Below are 19,230 nucleotides of genomic sequence, written 5' to 3'. Positions count from 1 at the left end.
TGAGTTTTGTTGGACACAACCATCATCACCGCCTCACGTGCGTCTTTTGTCTGTTTTGGTGCTACAAGGCCAGCTGAGTAACCGCGACGAGGCTTTGTGACCCACGTTTAAAACGGTTACCAGCTGGCCTTTCCGGAGAGTTTGCTGACGGCTATTCTTTGCCAGAGGACGGAGAGGGGGAAAGGAACAGGAGGGAGAAAAGGTAGCACGCGATGAGGCCGTCTGCCTAGGTGCTGGCTCTGCGTCAGTCGTGCGGAGCAGCCCAGCTCCCTGCGCAGAAGCCCAAACTCCGTTCCGCCCCTCGGCCGGGCAGTACACGCCGGTCACGGGCAGACAGAAAAGCCAGGGGAACCTGCTGGGTCCCGTGAACAACCCGGGAGTCGCTCTGGCTCAGCTACAGATGGATCTGCCTTCCTGGGCGGGCTCTCCTCGGGGACAGAGTGGCTGCCGGTGGCTCCAGGCGCCCTGCCCGTCCTCCTGACCGCTCGGCCGAGGCCCCGGGGTGGAGCCGCGCTGGCTGGCGGGCCCGGGCCCCTGGTGCCGGTCACCAGAGGAAGGGAAAACGGAGGCCGGGCCGGCCCCGGAAGGTTTTCACTTCCGCCTGAAGACTCCTTCTGCGACGTCAAAAGGAACTGGTCCACAAAAATTCACCATTACAGCCAACTTGGTTGGTATTTTTTAATAGCACGTTAATGATACGCAATTAACAAATGAGAGAACATCACAGCCTCTTAAATCCTTGCTTTTATGCCTTTCCTTCTTCTGTGACAAATGTGTTCACTATTCGTTCACCTCAGCAGCCGCATCAACAGCTAACAGCTGCAAGCGAGGCTGATCATGAACTTGATTTCACACACAAAAAAGGGGGAACCAGAGATAAATGAAAACCATCAGGAGCTCGTTAAATGCCATCTATGGTGCAATCCAGGTTCAGGACCGTCGGGGGGGACATGAGGCAGGCGGGAAGCCCCGTGCGGCTGCCGCCACCGGCCCACACCGCTGGGGGCAGTGACCACGCTCCTCCGCGCGGTGACGGCTCCTTTCGCTTAAAGTGAACACGGGGACAATGACTGCGGACGGCCCGTTTCTCTGACTCCTCCTTGAAGGTTTCCGCTCTAATCCTTAAGCACGAGCGGGGCCTTCACTTGGTCAGCCACGTCCTTGCCGCTCAGCGCTTCAACAATCGCAAGAGCAAACTCGAAGCTGGTTCCAGGCCCGCGGCTGGTGAGGATCAGGCCGTCCTTCTCCACGCGGTTCTCGGAGTAGCTGTAATGACCTTCGGAGGAAGAACGAGAGAGGGTTACATCCGAACGGGCTCCGCTGGGAACACTATCACTCCGCCCTGCAATTCAAATCCCCGTTACCGGACAAGATGGGTCTCACAGAAATTTCCAAAACCCCAAAACCAAACCCCACGACAAGGGTAGCTGGACGAGGCGGCGGCGGCGGCCCGGCCCCGCGCGGAGATGCTACGGCGGCGTGTGCAGCGGAGGGAGAGGAACTGACGGCCGCGGCGAAATGACGCGAACACACGGAAGTCAAGTGCGGTTGCAGAAGACCTTGTAAGTGGGCGGGGCAGCGGGAGGGAGGCCGAGCGTTCACATTTCTGTCACCAACCGACGCTCAAGGGTCCGCCCTTACACTGAAGGGGAAGCCGAAGGGGCCCCCCGAAACGTGCCGCTTTGGTACAGCGACTACTTTGGGCTGAAGGCACCGGACAAACGGCAACTGCAGGGAGAGGCTTTCTCTGAGCCCCCCTCGCCCCCGCCCTGCCTGAAGACAGGTCCTAAGGGACTCGGCCGCCGTGTCCCTTCCGGGAGCCCGTCAGCCAGGGAGGATGGACTCTTGTCCCAGGAGAGAGGAGACCAGAAGTGGACACCAGACAGACTCTGTCACAAACCATCCCACCTCCCATCTAGTCTCCCAAGGGCCCCTTCATCTTTCCTGAAAATCACTGAGGTCTTCTGAAAGGCCTACGTCCCTGCTCCCCCTTCCCTACAGACTGCCTGTCACACAGACTCCCGTCACACGGACTCCCTGTCACACGGACTGCCTGCATCACGCACAGACTCTATCTCAAAAACAAACTAGCAAAAATAAGGGGCGCCTGGTGGCTCAGTCGGTCACGATCTCACGATTCGTGGGTTCGAGCCCCACGTCGGGCTCTGTAGGGACAGCTCGGAGCCCGGAACCTGCTTCGGATTCTGTGTCTCCCCCTCTCTCTGTCCCTCCCCAGCTCACCCTCTGTCTCTCCCTCTCTAATATAAATAAACATTTAAAAAAACATTAAAAAAAAACAACTAGCAAAAACAACACAGAACACACAGGGAGGAGGAGGTGTGTGGAAGGAGAAACCCCACTCATTTCTCAGGAACCACTTTCCTTCCGTGTCCCCCAGTTGGCTTTTGGGGGGAAATACAGTAAAACCAGCATATGCTTCTCCTGTGTCCAAATTCAGTGGATGATGGGACATCTGGGCAGATCACAGCCACAAAGCTGGGAACCTTCAGCGTCAGCTCCCCAAGGCCTCCCCTTCTGCACACGTGGTCACCAAACCCTCCTAGTGCACAGGCCACCCGGCCCTAAGTCCTCGGGAGCAGCCGCACCCCCACGACCCGGCCCCCCGGCTCCCACTGCCCAGAAAGCTCTCACCTCCTCCAGCGCCCCTCAGAGGAGGCATCTGTGACCGCTCCCCAGATCAGGCCCCCGGATCGCACCACCGGGGCCCCCGGCACTGACAGGACGTGAAAACAGTGTGTCTCCTGCTTTACTGCCTGCCCTTTAAAAGGCCGGGCCCTCAGCCACCCCACGTGGCCTAGGACACTAACGGACCCGCGGAGGTGCCCCCAAGCATCAGGTGAACGAATGAACATCCCTCGTTGCCTCCTCTCTGCATCTGCGGCCTCCACGCAGGATCTCCGTGTTCCGGCCCTGCCTTCCACCTGTCCTTCCCTCCACTCTCTGCTCAGCGCCACAAAAAAGGTCACCTTTCCAAAGTGCACGTCGGAGCTTATCCAGTTCTGCTCCCAGGAGAGGCCTTTGCCTATTTTCTCCAGCACCTAAAGGCGACTCTGTTCCACATCCCGGCGGGCACGCCCTCTGGGTCTGGCCTGCACAAAGACTGGACCAGAAGGAACCAAAGGGGAGACCGAAAAGAACTTGCCATCCAGGTGGGAGCTCATGGTGACCTGGGTGGGGCCAGGGGTGACAGGGAAATGAAAGTGTGAGAAATCACGTAGAAAACAAAATGCCCACAACTCTGAGCAGGACTGAACACGGGGAGGTGGTGAAGAGAACTCCCAGCTGTCTGTCCTACAACTGGGTGGATGGTGGCACCACACAGAGACCAAAGACACAAAGAACAGACTGAGGGGAGGGGCCGAAGCCCACAAGGTTCCCTGGTCGCACCGCCAGCCCTGAGACTAGTCTCCCCCTACTGCCAGATTCAGTGCCCGCACCACCGGGCTCTCCCATCAGATAGCTTGGGCTTGTTCCTTTTTCTGTTCTCAGAGTCACGGAGGAGCCCAGGAAATGCTTGTTCGATGTCTACAGACAGAAAATCGTCACCTGATCTAATGAGCCCCTTAAAGCAGAAGTGATCTGCTTCTGCCGTATTCACGAGCTTTAGGAACCACACGATGATGTTCACGTCCTTTCCAAGTGGTGGAGACCTTCAGTAGATTAGGTCTTCCTGTCCTCGTTACAAATCCAGTCACCCGAGGGACGCCCGGGCAGCTCAGTCAGTTGAACATCTGACTTTGGCTCAGGTTATGATCTCACCGTTCGTGCTGACCGGGCAGAGCCTGCTTCGGATCCTCTGTCCCCCTCCATCTCTGTCCCTCCCTTGCTTGCTCTCTCTTTCGAAATTAAACAAACATTAAAAACAAAAATCGAGTCACCCACTGAAATAACGAAATACAGCACATGAACGTCTTCCTAGGGGTCAGTCAGTTAAGCATCGGACTCCAGCTCAGATCATGATCTCCTGGTCTGTGGGTTGGAGCCCCGCCTCAGGCTCTAGGCTGACAGCGCGGAGCCGGTTTTGGATCCTGTGTCTCCCTCCCCGCCCCTCCCCTGCTCGCTCGCTCTCTCTCAAAAATAAACAGACACTGAAAGACAAATTTCCTAGTTACCCTGCCGCAGAGGAAGAGCATCTCTGGGTTGACCATCTAACCTCATTTACTGACGGCTGAACCAGGCCGAGGCATCTTCAGATGCCCAACCAGGAAACCCACTGGGTCTCGTCTTCCAGGGCGGCGAGATGCACGGCCTGGACTGGGGCTGGGTGAGGCCATTTCTGAACGGCTCGCTGAACGCTCTCTTCGTGGGTAAAGTATTACAACCACGGCTTGCACCAGTTACAGACAATTCAAGGTTCCAGGACTCTTTTCAAAATTCCAGCCCGAAGAGCAGGTCTACACTCGCCGGCTACCTCCACCTAGCGGCGACGCCGGACAAGGACACCACGCGCCCCAGGGCCAGCGAGGCAGGTGGGCACGCCTCAGCCGACTTGGATTCACGAACTCTGCAAATCCACACCCCGCAGTCCACTGGCACAAAGCATTAGTTGCCGACTTCTTTTTAATTTTAACCAAACACTCCAGAGCCAGGAAGGAAGTCTCTTCAGAGCAGCAGCAGCCAGGGAGCCTAGACACGAGGGGTCGGCACCTAATGGCTGCTTTTTATTGGTCAGTGGCTCCTCAAGGGAGTAGTTGCTGGAGAGACCCGAAGGCCCCGAGAGCCCGAGACATTCACCATCTTTCCCGTTAAGAAAAGTCACCGACCTCTGGGAATGGCAGCCCTGGGTTCCAATTCCAGGTCTGCCATTCAGTAGCTGTCCCATCTCGCTAAGCCTCGCCTTTCTCTTCTGTAAAACGGGGGTGACACCAACCCCAGGGGCTGCCACGGGAGTCCGATCAAGTGGAAGGCCCGGACAGAGCGGTGGTGTTACCGCAGCAGGCAGCAGCCGGGGGAGGACGGCCGTTCACCGCCGTGTTCCCAGCGCTCGGCCCGGAGCCGGGACCGACCGGCCCTCCGCCCCCAGCGCGGGCTCGCGCCAGGCCACGTCCTGGGTGCGTCACACACGCTGACTCACGGAGCCTGTCAACGACCCTGTGAGGCGAGGGCTACTGATACCCTTAGGTGTCAGGATGGAAACCGGGGCCGGGAGGGGGAAGGAGCCCGCCCACGGCCGGCCCCACACTGCCTGGCCCAGGGGCACAGCCCTTCACTGCTCACCTTCGTGACGGGGGGCTTCGGGCGCTTTCGAGAACAGACACATAGGAAGCGAAAAAGACTATTAAGAGACTTCTTCATTTAAAAACCGAGACACGGGAAGACTGCGTCCTTCAGACCGGATTGCTTATGTGAGTCAAAGTTTCACGCCGCTCTGCCAGGTACGTGAGGAGGACCAGGGCCCCCAGGAGTGATTACGGCCTCACTCCTCAGGCACCCTGAGAGGGTAGATACTCAACCGGTCTTTCCCCACAGGAGGACTCACCGGCTGAACCCAGCACCTCGTAACTTAACGTGCGCGGGAGCCGCACCGGGACAGAGGTGGGCCCGAGCTCCAGCCCGACTCCGGGCAAGTGGCCCGGCCTCCGGGAGCCGGTGTCCTCTTCCGGGAAGCCAACAGCTGCCTCGCTGGGCACCGGGGCCCGGGAGGCTCCGTGGAGATAACGCCCGCGAGTGCACCTGACCAGCGCCGCCGAGAGTTAACGACCTAAGCTTTCCTGTTCCCAACCCACCTCCGTGTTCTTGAGGCAGGAAAATAGACACAACAGATCCACATTCGGATAAAGGAGGAACGTGGCCGACTGGACGCGTCCCCCCCAACATGTCGTAACCACCAAAGGAAGCCTGATTCCAATCTTTCCGACTCTCTAAAACCCGTCCGTTAGCCCCGAGTACGTTACATGCCCACGTTAGAAACGCCCGGCAGCCAGAGCCCTCTGTAAAAAAACCCCACTTTTCACACAGATGGTTTTATCGACAACTGAGGATCCAGCAGCTCCAAAAAAGTGCTAGGTATTTAAGAAAATACTACCTTGGATCATGTTTGAAAATATTCTGAACATCCAACACCAAGAGCAAACCCTGACGTAAATGACGGATTTGAGGTGGTGATGCCGTGTCCGTGCAGATTCATCGACTGTGACAAAGGTACCGCTCTGGCGAGGGAGAGGAAGGCGAGGGAGACCGCGTGTGCGGGCAGGGCGTGCGGGAGGCCTGCGCTTTCGGCTCCATTTTGCGGCGAGCCTAACGCTGCTCTGAAAAGCAGCACCTCTTCGTTAAAGACAAAGCAACAGGGGCGCCTGAGTGGCTCAGTCGGTTGAGCGGGTCAGGATCTCACGGCTCGTGAGTTCGAGCCCCACGTCGGGCTCTGGGCCGACGGCTCAGAGCCGGCCTCGGATTCTGCGTCTCCCTCTGTCTGCCCCTCCGCTGCTTGCACTCCGTCTCTCACGTTGTCTCAAAAATAAACATTAAAAAAAAAAAAAAGACAAAGCAACACCGTGCAAATGCGCCACCCGGCCCGGCCGTGAGAAGATGACGAAGAGATGTTACCCGCCTACGTTGTGTGAGGTCAGAATGAGCCTCGAGTGGGGCTGAGACCGGGGACAAAATCTACCGCCGCCTGTTTCCCAATCAGCTGCCGCCATTATTGTTTCCTCTTCCGGTCCCTTCACTGGTGTTTGGCTGGCGATGTTTCACACACGGCCAGCCTCCCGGTTTCCTGGCTGGCTCCATGCCAGCCGAACCACTTCTGGCTTCTACCTGGAAATTTCAGACGCTCTTGCAATCATCCACAACAGCTTTCTTTCTCTCTGCAAGTTCCAGAGTCTCTGTCTCTCTGGTGCGTGCACTCCAGGGACAGATGGCAGAGGGAGAAGCCACCTGTCTGACAAAAGACACTACCTGGCTGGTGTTCCGAGTGTCACACTGAGAAGCCGTGGCTGTTACTGAGGGAGCGTCGTCACACAGCTGTACGTTTACGTGGCTGGTTACACTGCGCCGTCGTTAACTGCACGCTGCCTTCTGGTTTTAAATTCGACGTGTGTGTCCTGTGTCTGTAAGCGGTTCCCTCCCGGAGGACAGAGACCATGGCAGGCTCTGCACTGTGAGCGCAGAGACCGATCCAGGGCTCGAACTCCTGAACCGTGAGCTCAGGACCTGAGTTGAGATCAAGAGTCCTACATTTAACAGACTGAGCCACCCAGGCGCCCCAATGGCGTGCTTCTTTTACAGCCTCTGAGTAAGTAACCGGTCACGCAAAGAATTAAAGAAATACCTGACAGATTACTCTCGTGCCCCCAGAAAAGGATACAATCTTAGGTTTAAAAAGCAAGCTGCAGGGGTGCCTGGGGGGCTCAGTCAGTTGAGCATCCAACTTCTGATCTCTGTTCAGGTTGTGATCCCAGGGTCGTGGGAACGAACCAGTGTCAGGCCCCATGCTGGGAGTGGAGCCTGCGTAAGGTTCTCTCTCCCCCGCTCTGCTGCTTCCCCGTTTGCACTCGCTCTCTTTCTCTCTCAAAAAAAAAAAAAAGTTGCAGAGCAATGTATTTAACAGACTTCATTTGAATAAAGTTATTAAACTACAAAGGATAATGAGTGTATGTGGAGAAAATTCTCGAGTTACACAAGAAACTTTCTAACAGAAATTACCTCTGAAAAGCAGAAAGGGGGTGAGGAAGAAAGAGAAAACGCAAATTGATGTTTTTACTTCACCCCCCTTTTGCACTGTTTGCACTTTTTACCATGAACAGAAATTGTTTTTATAAAAATAAATGAAAGTTAACAGTCTAGCTGGTATTTATGAAAGAAACATGTCACCTAAGGAACAGACCTGCCACCCAGGGAGAGAGCAACATTCACTTTACTTTGGACTGTGGGCAAAAGGGCATCTTCTGAAATTGCTGTTGAGGTTTGAAGTTTACCCTCAAGTGTCTGGCAAGGTGGTAAAAACCCGAGCCAGCCTGGCATTTCATAACCACGCCCATCCAGGACGACCGGGGCTCCGGCTGGCCTCTGCTCGTCAGCCCTTGCGCCCCGTCAGGGCGCACACACGGGCACGCACACCACCTCCCCCCGCCGCTCGCTCCCTCTCCGGCTGCGACACTGGCGAAGCAGGTGAGGAACACGCCAGGCCTCAACCCGCGGAGAGTCCCTCTGCGTAAGGCGACCAGGCGGGACACAAAGCTGAATCACAGCTTTCTGAGAAGGTCTTTCCGTACGTGAAAACAAGCACAGGGGCGCCTGGGCGGCTCAGTAGGTTAAGCGTCTGACTCTTGGTTTCGGCTCAGGCCATGGGTTCGAGCCCCGTGTCGGGCTCCGCACTGCTGGTGCGGCGCCTGTCGGGATTCTGTCTCTCCCTCTCTCCCTGCCCCTCCACCACTCACTCTACCTCTCTCAAGAAAAACTTTAAAAGGATGCTTTAAATACATAAAATATAAGCATATACTTACTCCCATTCATCATTTTGTCTTTAGCAAGCGGGTGTGTCGTAACTTTGCTTCCAAAACCTATTTCATGAGCCAAGAGAGCCGTAGGACCTAAAAAGAAGATTAATAAAAACACTTAAGTGCGGATATAAAAAAACTAATGGTTTAAAAATTGCAACGGAAGAATTTTTCAAAACCAGGAGGCTCTCACCAAACATATCCTGATGATTCTGAAATTAAACACCTTTTAGTATGAGAGGCACGGTTTGTTTCTAATAAACCATCTGCTGAGCACATCTGGCAGAAGTGTACAAACTCAAAATCCTTCATCAGCCATCTCACCAAATGATACGGAGCAGCGTCAGATAAACAGTGTGTGGTCCCTCAAGGAACGGCAGGCAAGCCTGCCGGGGATACCCGGAGGGGAGACCACCAAGGCCTTACTCTCAGCAAACAGAAGATTTAGTCACACACTAAAGGCAGCTGGCACTCTCCAAACTTCTGAACTTGACTGCTACTTCACAGACTCATTTTGGTTTTCTACTTAAAAATGAGCACTCACTCATCCATCTATCCATCCGTACCTCCCAGGTGACTAGGACACTGTCCAGCCCTGAAGAAGATATACCTGTGAAATGCCCAGAAATCTGGAGACATAAAGGCACCAGCGTTTCTTTATTAATAACCACTAAAGACCATGCACAGATGTCCGCTTCTGATCCTCTAAAATACACAGCTGCTAACAGATTTTGATCCCAATGTATTCACTGAAAATGGTCAATTTCACGGAGAATCACAACCATATTTTGTATGTAATGTTTCTCAGATAAGGACTACAACAAAGACATTTTATGACTGTCATGTTACCTTGAAAGTTATAAAAAAAAAAAATTCTACCTTTTTTCTCTAAGCCTCACGTCACACCTAGAAAAACATGCTTCAGAACAGCAACGCAACCCTCAAAACAGGTCAGGATGCAACGCCGTGGCTGGGACCCGAGGACAGAGCCCGTACGCTTCGGCTTCAGCCACCCCGCCCACCTGCTCTGACCTTTCATTTTTCAACCCAGTTCCAAGGAAAAGGGAGCTACAGACTACACCTGCCGGCTAGATCACAGCAGCTGCACACAGGAAGATCAACAAATACTGCTTAATTACATAAGCTTTCCACCTGACAGGCCAATCCCGATTTATATCTCCTAAATCAAAGTCCTCAGATAGATCTGATGTCCCTCTCACCTTATTTTTACCCTATGTACGAGACAGCTATGTATGGTGGCAAATTTTAAGTCTGTAAAGACTGAATAATTATCACTCAATATTTATGTGAATGGACTCATCAGTTTCCCTTAATTCTTACACTGTGAGATGTTAAGAATAACTACCTACATGATCTTGTATTTTATGAAAGCAAACCTCCAGAGGTGACCGTACAGTGAGGAGAACAATCGCTCGTACGGTAAGTTAGAAATTTTTAGGCTGCTCCCTTCAGTTGATGAAACTGCTGCCTACGGTAATGTTAATAAATTTACGTTTCGGCCAAACGTAGGACTTTAGTGATGGCTTATTCACCCTGATAAGCCCATAATTTCTGCTTTCTGAAGCTTAAGAATCCTATTTGGAGAATTCGAGAAGAAATATTTAACTCCCATTACTTGACATTCTGGCAGATGAAAATATTGCTGCGTGCATGCGGGGATCCGGCTCTGAGCCAGAGCCGAGAGCAGAGGGCACCGCAGCGGGAGCCCCTGGGCAGCCAAGACACTACGGCCAACAGCGCCACCGTGTGGTGACTCACGCAGACAACACCTCGGTCACCCCAGCTCCTCCAAGCCCTTGGAGGTTGTACCTAGACCCAGTCTCCAGGCTCCTTTCCCTCCAGACCCAGAGTGAATGTCATTTTACTTTCTTATCCAGATAGTCTGCCCTCCAGTTTCTGTCTCAAGCACTCAATACTCGGGGCTAAGCCAACAGTCTTTCAGTTCAGTAAGCAGCCCCCGGTTCCTAACTGCGACACTGAAGAACCACCTTATTTTTCACCACACTTCCTACTTTCTGCAGCACCAGAAGGCCAGGCAGTACAGGATATTCAACGATACAAACACCATATTAGAGCGCTGTTTATGTCAACAGCGATTTAAAGGATTCTAAAGTCTAAGCTCCTTAGCACGGCATTCGAGCTGCCCGAGCACAAAACAGTGAACCAGATATGGCCAATCATCCAGCCACCTCAGTGATACAAAAGGACAAACCCACGTGTGGTTTTTCCTTTCAGCAGACTCATAAGGGAACAAATCCAGACTAAACCCTTCCTTAGGTTAGAGAACCTAAGAATGAGGCCGTGGCCAGGGGCTGAGAGTGACCGGACCAAGTCCTCGTACATCGAAGAGGACCTGAGACCCCCACCCAGAGAGTGGCACCTGCGCGGGCGGTAGGGACCGCAGGGTCCTCCAGCGAGGACAGACCTGGGCCCCCAGGGCAGGTCAAGAGGCTGGTGCTGACTGGAACCCAAGGACAGGGCCTGCCAGAGTGGTCACCTCTGTGGTCCCTCCCAGGCCCCAATGCAGGGGTCCTCGAACATCCGGGTCTTTAGGAACCCCCCTGAGCTTTTACGTGAGTTACATCTACCTGTAACTGCCGCGTTAGAAGTCAGAAATTACAACTGGGACATTTTGACGACACAAGAATGCGGGAGCACGTGTGCCACACCCCAATGGTGGCATCATCACACTCTCCATAAGAAGGAAAAGGACAAATAACATCAGTATCTGCTTTCACCTTATGACGCCTTTGAAAGAGCTCTGAGAACGTCTGCTGTAATGCAAAGTCCCCAGGGTCCCCGACTTGTAACTTCCTTAACAGATCCACTGTACTGAACAAAACTCTGTCATCTTATCAAACCATCCATCCATTCATTGATTTACTTGCTCTTTCGACAAATGTCTCAGAGAGACCTGTAACAAAGAACTGCACTCTGGAAAAATGCAAGATGGCGGGATATCATGATACTGGAGCATTAAGAATGGACTTCATGGTGGTTCCAGAAAACAAAGTATTACTGACTTCCAAGATGTGGGGACATCCAGGAAGCACGAACAACCTTCTTCTTCTAACTTACGTGACAGATAGTACGGTGCCCGAAACCAAACATTCCACACTGAGGACCAGGCGGAAAGCACCCGAGGCCTCGGAACCCGCAGGGCAGGCACAGGACAGAGCTGTTATGCTCACGTCCGACCGATTCTTGCTGACTGGTGCTGGCAGACCTAGTTTCTGGCACAGAGATTTGCTGTAACAAGCTGTTTACTGAATTCCAGAGGGCGTTATTTTCCTCAGAGGTCAACCAGAGACGGAAAACATGTAGTTTCACAGAACGCAGACCAAAAAGCACAGAGAAGCAGAAAAGAGAGCTGTACTCATTTCTGAAATGACACTGAGTTCATGCCGCCCAAGCTAAATATGCCCATACAGATGCCCTGCACGCTCTGTGAAGGGAAAAGAAGTATCTAGAACAAAATCTCACAATTAAAGACTACCCCATCACGTATTTTTGGGAGAAATCCAACAACACATTTTAACACAGGATGGTTCCGCACGTTACCTGCACAGATAGCGGCAATAAGGCCCTTCCTTTTTTCTTGTTCCTTCAGTATCTCTTTCACAGCAGCAGACTATTCAAAGAAAACCCAAACACATCAAGTTATCATTAAGCCACAGCCAATGGCCAGCTGGAAACTGGGAGAGAATCTGCTTTTAGTTTAAAATGCAAGATCTTCAATCAATTTTCTAATAGTATTTCTAAATCATTAATAGAAAAATTCTCAAATTCATAGTTTCTACATTTTTAAACCTAATCAAGGTGTTTGTTACAGGAGAAGGGCATTCTTTTCTTAAAGGTGTTTAAAGATGAGACGAGAAGAGCAATTCCCCTTGGGTACGCTGACCCCTGCCGCTTTGTGCTCCGCGAGGAAAGCAGGGGGGGGGACATGTGGTGTCTGGAGTGTTTTCAGAAGGCAGAGCCAGGAACAGGGCCCAGCACAGTCCCAAACGTCTGATTCAACCTGCCTTGCGCGCTTCTGTCTCTTGCCCCTCCCTCCCCTCTCTCTTCCCGCAGGTGGACTCGATGAAGACTTCGATGAAGAAGCAGGGGCCTATTCCGATGCCATTTTCACGCAAGCTGGCATTTCCAGCCTCTGCAGCGGCCCCCCCCCGCCCCCCGCAGCCCTAGTGTTGAGCAGACAGCCAGTCTCTTATCTTTCTATGCTTAAACCTTCATAAGACACAAAATTAGGTTCATTTTTCTACTGTGGGGGAGGAAAAAAGAAGTCTTACATTCGGACTGTATTCACAGAATCTGTTCCCAAATTAACTGTTCCACCAATTCTGCTTACTCATATAGTAAATGTCATTAGGGATGTTTTTCCTAAATAAGCTACAACACCATTTTGTTCACTTCACCTGTTTCTAGTTTCCTCCCAGCCTCCTTCCTGAAATATTTTAGTAACAACAAAACCAACAGAACACGGGCAGATGCTGAAGTACTTCCTTTACACGGTTTTTACCTCAGATAAATTCTGTGCACCCAGGTTACCTCCCGGCAGAACCACTACGTCGTAAGGTCCCTGTAGTTTCAAAACAAAACAAAAAAAGTAAACAAACACTTTTCATCTGAGATGTGCACTAAAGTGATAGTCCGATAATACTTTCACATTTTAAACGTGGGTCATAGCAAAAAACTGTTCGTGGAAGCGCAGCTAAACAAACTAAGGTATATATCTCTATGATGGAATGTTGTTGTAACTAGCAAAAAATCTGAATATAGTAACAGGAAAGGATGCCCGTGTTGCAGGATGACAGGGGTAGCATGATCTCATTCTTGTAAAAAGGGAGGAAAAAAAGGGGGCGCTTGGCTGGCTCAGTCGGTGGAGCACGAGACTCTGGGTTGTGAGTTCGGGCCCCATGTTGAGCGTAGAGCTCACTTAAAAAAAAAACACAGATGTGTGTGTATGTCCCTGACACACACGGGGTCTACAGGTACCCACACACGAAAGAGAGCTCAGCTGCTAATGAGATGTGGTGTGGGATGGTGGGGCGAGGACAATGAGAACGGGGACATTTAACATTTTCACTCTGTAGGTATACACGGTCTACACGCATTGTTTTTTCAACGATAATGTGCACAGTAATAAAAATAATTAAAAGAACAATTTCAAGTAAAATGCACAGAAAAAGGTTTTTTACCTCTATGAAAAATGGAACTTAGGGGAGAATAATGATACAGTATTTTAGTATCCCAAACACCTAACATCCTACAAATCTGCTGATTCCAAACTTGATTCAATTCATGAAATGGAATTTGATGTAACAATACTTTAAGATGTTAAAAAAAATTTTCAAAAGTTTAGTCATTAGCATTTTAAAAATTTAGTACATACTTAGTGCAACATATACTACTCAGAATTACTCAAGACTATGAACATTCTGCTGTTTTCAAACCAAGCAAAACTACCAATTAAATAAAGTATGAAGTACAGAATTTCTTTCACTCCTTTTAGAATCTGATAAACAGACACCAAAGGTAACCACGGTTCTAAAATACCCAGACACCACAAGATGAAAAAGACCAGAGAAGAGCGAGTATTTACTTCTACTCGGCCACTCGAAACATGCTATTTAGAATGTTTTCAACAATTTTTATGTAAATACCAACATTCCTGTACCCCACAATCTGGCACTGAACTATGTGAATTTATTAGAAAGGAGTAAACTTTTCTCTATGCATCTGAGGCCGGCTGGGCATGGGAATCATGCTCCGGGTTCCTGAGCAGGGCACAGTGGCCGTCCATGAGCTGCCTCCACTTTGTTTTCTGCCACATCTATGCCCTGAGAGCACAGAGCCCACACCCCTATCACACTGGCCATTAAGCAATGAACTACATGAAAGGGTGTGCAAAAGCATCTGTGCACATGTGGGTGAGCTTGCGTCTGAGGACAGGGCCCTCAGCTCTTGACAGATTCCCGGTGTTAGCTGCCACCAAAGGTAACTGTCAACATAAAGTGACACTATTTAACAACAATTCTTAATGCTCCCTTAATCCCACCACTAATCAACTACGAGCTGTTCACATAAAATGAATCACAGAACTATGTCTGGAACACTGAAAAAGGAAAGGCAAAAAGGAACTTTTGCATAAAGAATAAGAAATGAGGGGCGCCTGGGTGGCTCAGTCGGTTATGTGTCCGACTTCAGCTCAGGTCATGACCTCACCTGCTTCGGATGCTGTGACTCCCTCTCTCTCTGCCCCTCCCCTGCTCACATTCTGTCTCTCTCTCTCTCTCTCTCAAAAGTAAATAAACATTTTAAAAAAAAGAAGAAATGAACAGGAAATGTGGCAGGTGATTCCTTCTATCAGGTACGTCATAACAGGAGGCTAAGCTGCCTGCGAAGCCAGAAGAATCCTGATGAAAACGTCCCACCCCCCCCCCACCCCCCCCCCCAGCCAGCACAGGCAGTAGGGAACTGCCAGATTCCATGGATACAAAAAAGGGAGAGTCCCTGACTTCCCAGGGCTTATTATAGTGGGGAAGACATCCAAGCAAAGTAACTTTCTTAAAATAAGTCTGTGCTCACAGCCTTAGATGTAGTCAAAAGACAGTTCAAGAAACTGACAAAGAAGGCACAGGAGGGAGTAATTCCAGGTGTGGACAACAAACCTCTTTTTTTGCATCTTCCAGACTGGCATCCGGACAAATGAGAACATCTCGGCTACACTGTACCGGGTCTTTCCCAGCCAGACCCGCGACGGTGACTTTAATCTAGGAGAAAGACATCATCACATTTAACACTGAAACATAAATCTAGAGTAACATTTTCACAGCTGCTGTGTTTTAAAATAACTTGGCAGGAAATACTGCGACAAAACCATGCTGCCTCGCAGCAAGTTAGCTAAATATATTTAATAACCAGGTCTGTCCTGGTTTGCCTGAGACAGTCCTGATTTACAGATGCTGTCCCGGGACCCTGTCTGGTGAGTGTCCTTTCTCCCACAAGTGTCCTTTCTGATTTGGACGACAATTACATGATCATGCTGTTAATAATCCATCTTGCAAAGTTACTGTTGTCATTTAAGTGTCATGGAATTTTCTGAAGACACAAAGACAAGTTAAAACAATGAAATCCTACTTTAGCTTGCAAAAATGTACAGAGTTGACATAAGCAAGAGCTGGTACGGGCAACATGGGAATTTTCCTACACTGCTGGTGGGTCCACATGTCGGTACTTTGGGGAGTTGACAAAATCCGGTAAGGCCGACTACGGGCTGTCCTTTGGCCTAGCAATTCCACTCTCAGTCACAAAACCTGGAAAAACTTCCACACATTTGCATAAAGAAACCCGTAGGAGAATATTACAGAACTGAAATGGCACAAAACTGGAACAGAGCAGACTGCAGCATATTCGTACAGCATAATACTAAGCAGCAATTTTAAATAAACGAAGTGCATCCGTGTGTCTTCACTTATGGGAACCAGAGAAATGAAGGTAACAGACCCTGGGACCAGACTGCTAGGGTCTGAGTACCGGCTCTTCTCCTCGCTAAGTCTACAATGTCGACACTTCATCTAGTGTCGTTGTGCCTCAGTTTCTTCAGTTGTACAATGAGAATGGCAATAACTCACAGGGCTGTTGGAAGAGTTAAACAAGTTTACATTACGTACTTAGAATGACACCTAGCATCAATAAATGCTATTTAAGCACTCACTATGGATGCATATATGCATGCACACACACACACACACACACACACACACACACACACAGAGACACGTGCAAAATGCAAGTGCAGTTTAATGCTACTTTGAAGACATGCATGGGATGGACACACACCAGTGAGGGGACAGAGCTATCTCTGGGGCAAGAAGGGGAATAGTATTGGGGAAATTTACAAAGAGGGCTGTGTAATGTTTTATTTGTTTTAAGCACCTGTTCCTAAAGGGGCACCTGGGTGGCTCAGTCAGCCGACCATCCGACTTTTGATTTCAGCTCAGGTCACGATCTCTCGGTTCATGGGCTCAAGTCCCACACTGGGCTTTGCGCGGATAGCACACGGAGCCTGCTTGGAATTCTCTCTCTCCTCCCTCTCTACCTGCTCACATATGCACGTGCTCTCTCTCTCCAAATAAATAAATAAACAACAACAAAAAAAATGTTTTAAAGCATCTATTCCTCTGGAAGTGGGTCTAAAAGAAACATGGCAAAATACTAACAAGTACTAAACGTGGGCAGTGAATAAACAGGTAATTATTATTATACAGTCTTCTGTATTTGTGGGTGTTTGAAATATTTTATAAAGTACACTGAATATTATTTTATTCAAAATGACTTCAAAACCCCAAAATTTCGAAAAAGGTAGAAGACATCAGGGGACTTACTCCGGCTCGCCTCATGACATCTACAGGAATGACTGTCTCCATCTCCTCTGCTCCTTTGGCCAGGATGACCAGAGCTCTTTTGGAAGCCATTTTTGTGTTGTATTTTTTAAAGACTTAATCAAAAAAAAAAGAAAAAAAAAAAAGAATTAAAAAAAACTTCCATTGCAACCCTAAAGCAGCCAAAAACTTTAAGCTTAGTAACATTTTTAAGCAGGGTAACTAGGTGCCTCTTAGGGGAAAAGTTCAGAGAGACAAACATTTAAAAAAAAAAAAAAAAAAAGCACCTTAGGTTAATATTGGTTTACACAGAATTTCAACTGCTGGATTTCTGCGAGAACACAGTAAGGTTGCTAATACGTGATAGTACCACTTGGATTTCCTTCGACCATATTTTTTAAAAACCCAGTAGACAGTAACACACAGGCCTTGCATTTCACACAAAGTAGGAAGATAGTTTTCTTTTTGTTAGCACTATTTCAGAGAAACGACTAAACTTAAATTTCACGGGGAAAAGCTGCACGTAGTCTTTGGCAATTAGCCGGTGAGATTTTTGGAGGGGATTTTTTTTTTTAAGTTCCAATAACTGTACGAAAAATTCTGGAAAGTTAACGGTGTTAAATATTTTATCACACTCTTTGATGACGCAGAAAGATGGGAATCCCCCACTACATTCAACCCAACTGGAGTCTCTCTCTGCACTTTGCCCTCTCGTTGCAAATGGCAGCTGCTAAGCAAGGGTCTGGATAGTTCTTAGCCTGTTCTTTTTCTGCAGCTTGTTGTCCATGCAAATCAGAAGCTAATAAAAGCACTCCCACAAACACAGCACTGGCCAGTTCCAAACTGCCGGACACCCTGCACACAATCCTGGAGGGTCCGAGGTCGCCCCGTGCGCTCCTGGCCGAAGGCCGCCCGTTCCACAGACGCGGCGGGGCCTCGTCCCTCGGCGCCCCCTTCCGAAGCCCGCGCCGGGATGCCCGCGGGCCCCTCGCCACCCTCAGCGCTCCCCAGACCCCGACCTGAACCTCGACTCTGCCCAATCCCGCGCCGGGGACGACCGAACGGAACCAGAACCGGACTAAACGGGTCGCACGCACACACGTACGCGCGTCGCCAGGGTTCACGCCCTCAGCCCCGCACTGCGCAGACGCGCGCCCCCCGGCTTCACGTCCTGCCCCGCCTCCCCGGTACTGCGCAGACGCCCGCCGCGCAGACTTCACGTCTTCCCCCCCGCCCCCCGCCCGCCTCACAGCCCTATAATGCGCAGGCGCACGACGCCCAGCTTCTTGTTCTGCCCCGACACCCCCCGCCCCCGGTATTGCGCAAACGCCCGCCGCCCAGGCCCCCACTTCCTCCTCAGCTTTGAGCTGCACCGACTCTTGCGGCTCGCTCGCTTACGTCACATCCGGCCGAGCCCACCTTGGACCGCAGAGGGTTACGGCCCGCCTTTCCGCGCCCTGACTCTGCGTCTAGGGGACGTCTCCAGTTGGAGCACCCAACGCGAGGAGAGTCCCGTGGGCTCACGCGTGCTCACGGAATCTCCCCCGCCCCGAGTGGCGCGGTCTGGCCTGCCCTCGGCGCCGCTGGAGTTAACTCGCTTTTCCCCACGGGCCGGAGGCGCCCGGCGGGACCCCTTCGGGAGCTGTGGCGGTTTGCTTTAAACGTGCGTTTTCCTGGAGTGGAGTTGTGCCTTCTCGCTTCTGTGCACTTGGCTTTCCTTTCTTGGAGGGCCTGCCCGTGTCCCCCTCCCCCCGCACCCCCCACCTGTTCCCGACCTCGTCTCCCCAGGGCGGGCTGCAGGTCCTCGGTCTCTGGCGACTCTTAGCATTATTTGCCTGCGGTGATTTCACGTGTGCTAGTTTCTCAAAAGTTCTTTCTTTCTAAAGATCCCAGGGTGTGGAGCCCTGCTGAGCACAGTGATCTGACAGTCCCTTTAATGACATCTGTTTAAGTTATAATCTCAGATTTCGTTTTTACAAGTATGAATTGAATACTGACGCTTTTTCCAAAGTTTTTATTTATTTTGAGAGAATCCCAAGGAGGCTCTGCACTGTCAGAGCCTGAGCCTGATGCCGGCCTCGAGCTCCTAAACCGTGGGATCATGACCAGAGCCAGAACCAAAAGCCAGATGCTTAACCGACAGAGCCGCCCAGGCGCCCCTGAATGCTGATGGTTTAACCCATTCCAAAAACCAAGTTGATCAAAGTTACATTGAACAGATGGACTCCCATTCCAAAAACCAAGTTGATCAAAGTTACATTGAACAGATGGACTCCCAGCGTTGTCCCCATGTGGTTCCATCCCTGCTGCTGCCTACCGGTAACCTTGTATTCGTTTCCTGGGCATCTTTCCAGTGTTTCTTTATG

General features: G+C 50.8%; 1 protein-coding gene across 2 annotated transcripts; it reads right to left on the bottom strand.

The window, feature by feature from the left end:
* Nucleotides 1-664: 664 nt before the first annotated feature.
* Nucleotides 665-18,033, bottom strand: PARK7 (Parkinsonism associated deglycase). 2 transcript variants are annotated; one of them, XM_042996389.1, is made up of 7 exons: nucleotides 17,884-18,033; nucleotides 16,868-16,980; nucleotides 15,152-15,253; nucleotides 13,000-13,059; nucleotides 12,039-12,108; nucleotides 8,463-8,549; nucleotides 665-1,276 (listed from the first exon to the last, which is right to left on the bottom strand). In XM_042996389.1, exons 2-7 carry the CDS (start codon nucleotides 16,955-16,957, stop codon nucleotides 1,116-1,118), a joined length of 570 nt encoding a protein of 189 aa, XP_042852323.1. In that variant the 5' UTR covers nucleotides 16,958-16,980; nucleotides 17,884-18,033; the 3' UTR covers nucleotides 665-1,115. The 2 variants fall into 2 exon arrangements, with proteins under 2 accessions (XP_042852323.1, XP_042852324.1); XM_042996390.1 differs by having other exon boundaries at nucleotides 16,868-16,983; nucleotides 17,886-18,033.
* Between the last annotated feature and the right edge of the window lie 1,197 nt (nucleotides 18,034-19,230).

Source organism: Panthera tigris, chromosome C1 (genome assembly GCF_018350195.1).
Source record: "Panthera tigris isolate Pti1 chromosome C1, P.tigris_Pti1_mat1.1, whole genome shotgun sequence".
Lineage (NCBI taxonomy): Eukaryota > Metazoa > Chordata > Mammalia > Carnivora > Felidae > Panthera > Panthera tigris.
Note: the sequence above shows the minus strand (reverse complement) of the source record. Positions and strands in the feature narration are given on the sequence as shown.

What these genes read in the sequence shown, in the direction of transcription:
- PARK7 (XM_042996389.1), bottom strand. Translation starts at nt 16,957, where the DNA reads ATGGCTTCCAAAAGAGCTCTGGTCATCCTGGCCAAAGGAGCAGAGGAG. An exon ending in ATGTCATGAGGCGAGCCGGA is followed by an intron (nt 15,254 to 16,867) that starts GTAAGTCCCCTG and finishes TCTTTCTCCTAG; the next exon opens with ATTAAAGTCACCGTCGCGGG. An exon ending in TATTGCCGCTATCTGTGCAG is followed by an intron (nt 8,550 to 12,038) that starts GTAACGTGCGGA and finishes TCTTCTTTTTAG; the next exon opens with GTCCTACGGCTCTCTTGGCT.